We start from the raw sequence: 2,500 nt of genomic DNA on the forward strand, positions 1-2,500 counted from the left end.
ATTTATTAGTAATCTTTGAAATATTCATAATCATCGTCTTTTTTTTTTTTTTTTTTTTTTTTTTTTTCCCTTTTCATTTTAAATACATTTCCTCCGGTCTTCCCCGCTCCGGTCTACCGCCATTTCAAATTTTTTTTATGAATGAATGAATGAATTTCTAAATAAATAAATTAAATAAATTAAATAAATTAAATAAATAAATTAAATAAATTAAATAAATTAAATAAATTAAATAAATTAAATAAATTAAATAAATTAAATAAATTAAATAAATTAATGAATTTTCAAATTTTTTTTTTTAACATCCGAAACCGCTGGCCGGACTTTTTCCATTAACCTCCCCCACCTTAATGGCGGGTAGGTTTTTATTTATTTATTTTATTTACTAGGAAATAATAATTAATTAAATCTAAATTATTTTAAATTATATTCTTAGTATTATTATTATTACTTAATAGACTGAGTTATTTTTATTTTTATTTTTATTTTTATTTTTATTTTTATTTTTATTTTTTTAATATATAATTTATAATTTAAATAAACTTTTTATTCAAAGTCTTAAACTAATTTTTTTTTTTTTTTTTTTTTTAAAATGCCAAAATTTCTCCACCGTTGTGTGTGTATAAATAATTTTTTTATTTTTTTTTTCTTTCCTTCCTCGGGGAAGTTTGATTTTTTTAGTTGCTGTTGTTGTTGTAATTGTTGCTCCACAGTTTTTAAATATATATATATTGATATATCAGCCTTACAATTGATGACTCAGCTGACACTTTAAATTTTTTTTTTTATTTCTGTTTAGGCATATCGACATGTGACATTTTTTAAATATAAATATATATATATAGATATTTTTGTTACAAAATTTAAAATAAATATTGTAACAATTATTACAATATATATATATATCACAATTTTAAACTCGCATGACTTTGATGAATGAATCAAACCATTTTTATTTTATTTATTTATTTATTTTTTTTTTAATAAATTGAAAAATAAAATAAAAAAAAAACCCACTTTTGATTAAACAAAACGGAATTTACCACGGAGACTGAAAAGTTAATAAAAAAAAATACAATTATAGTTATAGTTATAGTTATCTTCTGCTTCTTCCTTTTTTTTTTTTTTTTTTTTCTTTCCTGATTTATTTTAAATATATTTAACTGAAGTTGTAATTGTAGTTGTAGTTTTTCACTTGCAAAAAAAAAAATAAATAAATAAATAAAAATAAATAAAAATAAATAAAAATAAATAAAAATTAAAAAAGAAATAAATGCATTATAAATATTAACTACTGGGTATGGTGTCCCGGCCAAACCGGCACAATACGCGTGATTATAATTTTTTTTTTTTTTTTAAAGTGCCGCCAGTCTGCCGGGAGTCTCGGCTGTGGGATTTTTTTTTTTTTTTTTTTTTCAATCATATATATACTATTATACTATACTATATTATAATAGCTATACACACACACACACACACAACTGATATTGCTATATTGACAATATTGACACTTTTCTATTTCTCTCCTCCCCCTCCTTTTTTTTTTCCTTCTTAGTACTTTACCTATTTATTAACTTACCTATTTATTTATTTATTTATTTATTTATTTATTTTTTACTTTAACTTTAACTTACTACTACTTACTCCACCTCCACCACCTCCTCCTCCTCCTCCACAGTCTAACAAAAATAAAAAAAAATCTCTTCTTACACCGCGGCCCCTCCTCTCCCTAAGAATTTGCCATTTTATTTTTGACTCTACCTATCCATCCATCCACAATAGGAGGGAGGGGGGGAAAGAGAAGGTCTTTTTTATATAAAATAACACCATATCCCCCCCCCTCCTCTCCTCTTTTTTTTTATTTATTTATTTATTTTCTTCTTTTTTTTCTTTCTTTTTTTTCATATCCCTAATAATCATTTAATATTTCAATCTATATATATATATATATATAGATATATATTTCTATATTTAATTCAAATACTCAAATACTCAACTATTTCATTTCATGCAATCACATTCAAAATCTCCTCCTCTAACTTCGGCACAACTAAATATAATGTTCCCCGCCGCACAAGCCCCAGCACTAGGACCAACACTAGGACCAACAACTACAATAACTACAATAACTACAACAACAGACTCATCACCTACAACTCTCGACTCTGAAACTTCAAGGCCCTCTTCATCTACTCATAACCAGCATAATAACATTAAATCAGAATTAAACTCATCATCATCATCATCATCAATAATAATAAAAAATTGCATTCTCACACAAAATACACATTCTCCTCCATTTCGGATACAAGACTCTGATCAAAACACTGACGAAGAAGAAAAAGAAAAAGAAGAAGAAGACGGAAAAAAAGAAAAAGACAATAATAAAGAAGATGAAGATAATGATAATGATAATGACGACAACGATGACCACAATGACGACGACGAAAAAGAAGATGACGACGAAGAAGAAGACGAAGAAGACGAAGAAGACTCAGAT

The 2,500-nt window shown here is 25.2% G+C and overlaps 1 protein-coding gene across 1 annotated transcript in view; it reads left to right on the forward strand.

The window, feature by feature from the left end:
• Nucleotides 1-2,008: 2,008 nt before the first annotated feature.
• The window catches only part of SAPINGB_P002844 (uncharacterized protein), a gene marked incomplete at both ends in the record, with an annotated part of 2,481 nt that continues 1,989 nt past the window's right edge, over nucleotides 2,009-2,500 (forward strand). The window contains one exon of the mRNA XM_031997562.1: nucleotides 2,009-2,500. This exon is cut by the window's right edge and continues 1,989 nt beyond it. Coding sequence (XP_031853453.1) covers nucleotides 2,009-2,500 — 492 coding nt within the window.

Source organism: Magnusiomyces paraingens, assembly GCF_902498895.1.
Source record: "Magnusiomyces paraingens strain CBS 517.90 genome assembly, contig: contig2, whole genome shotgun sequence".
Lineage (NCBI taxonomy): Eukaryota > Fungi > Ascomycota > Dipodascomycetes > Dipodascales > Dipodascaceae > Magnusiomyces > Magnusiomyces paraingens.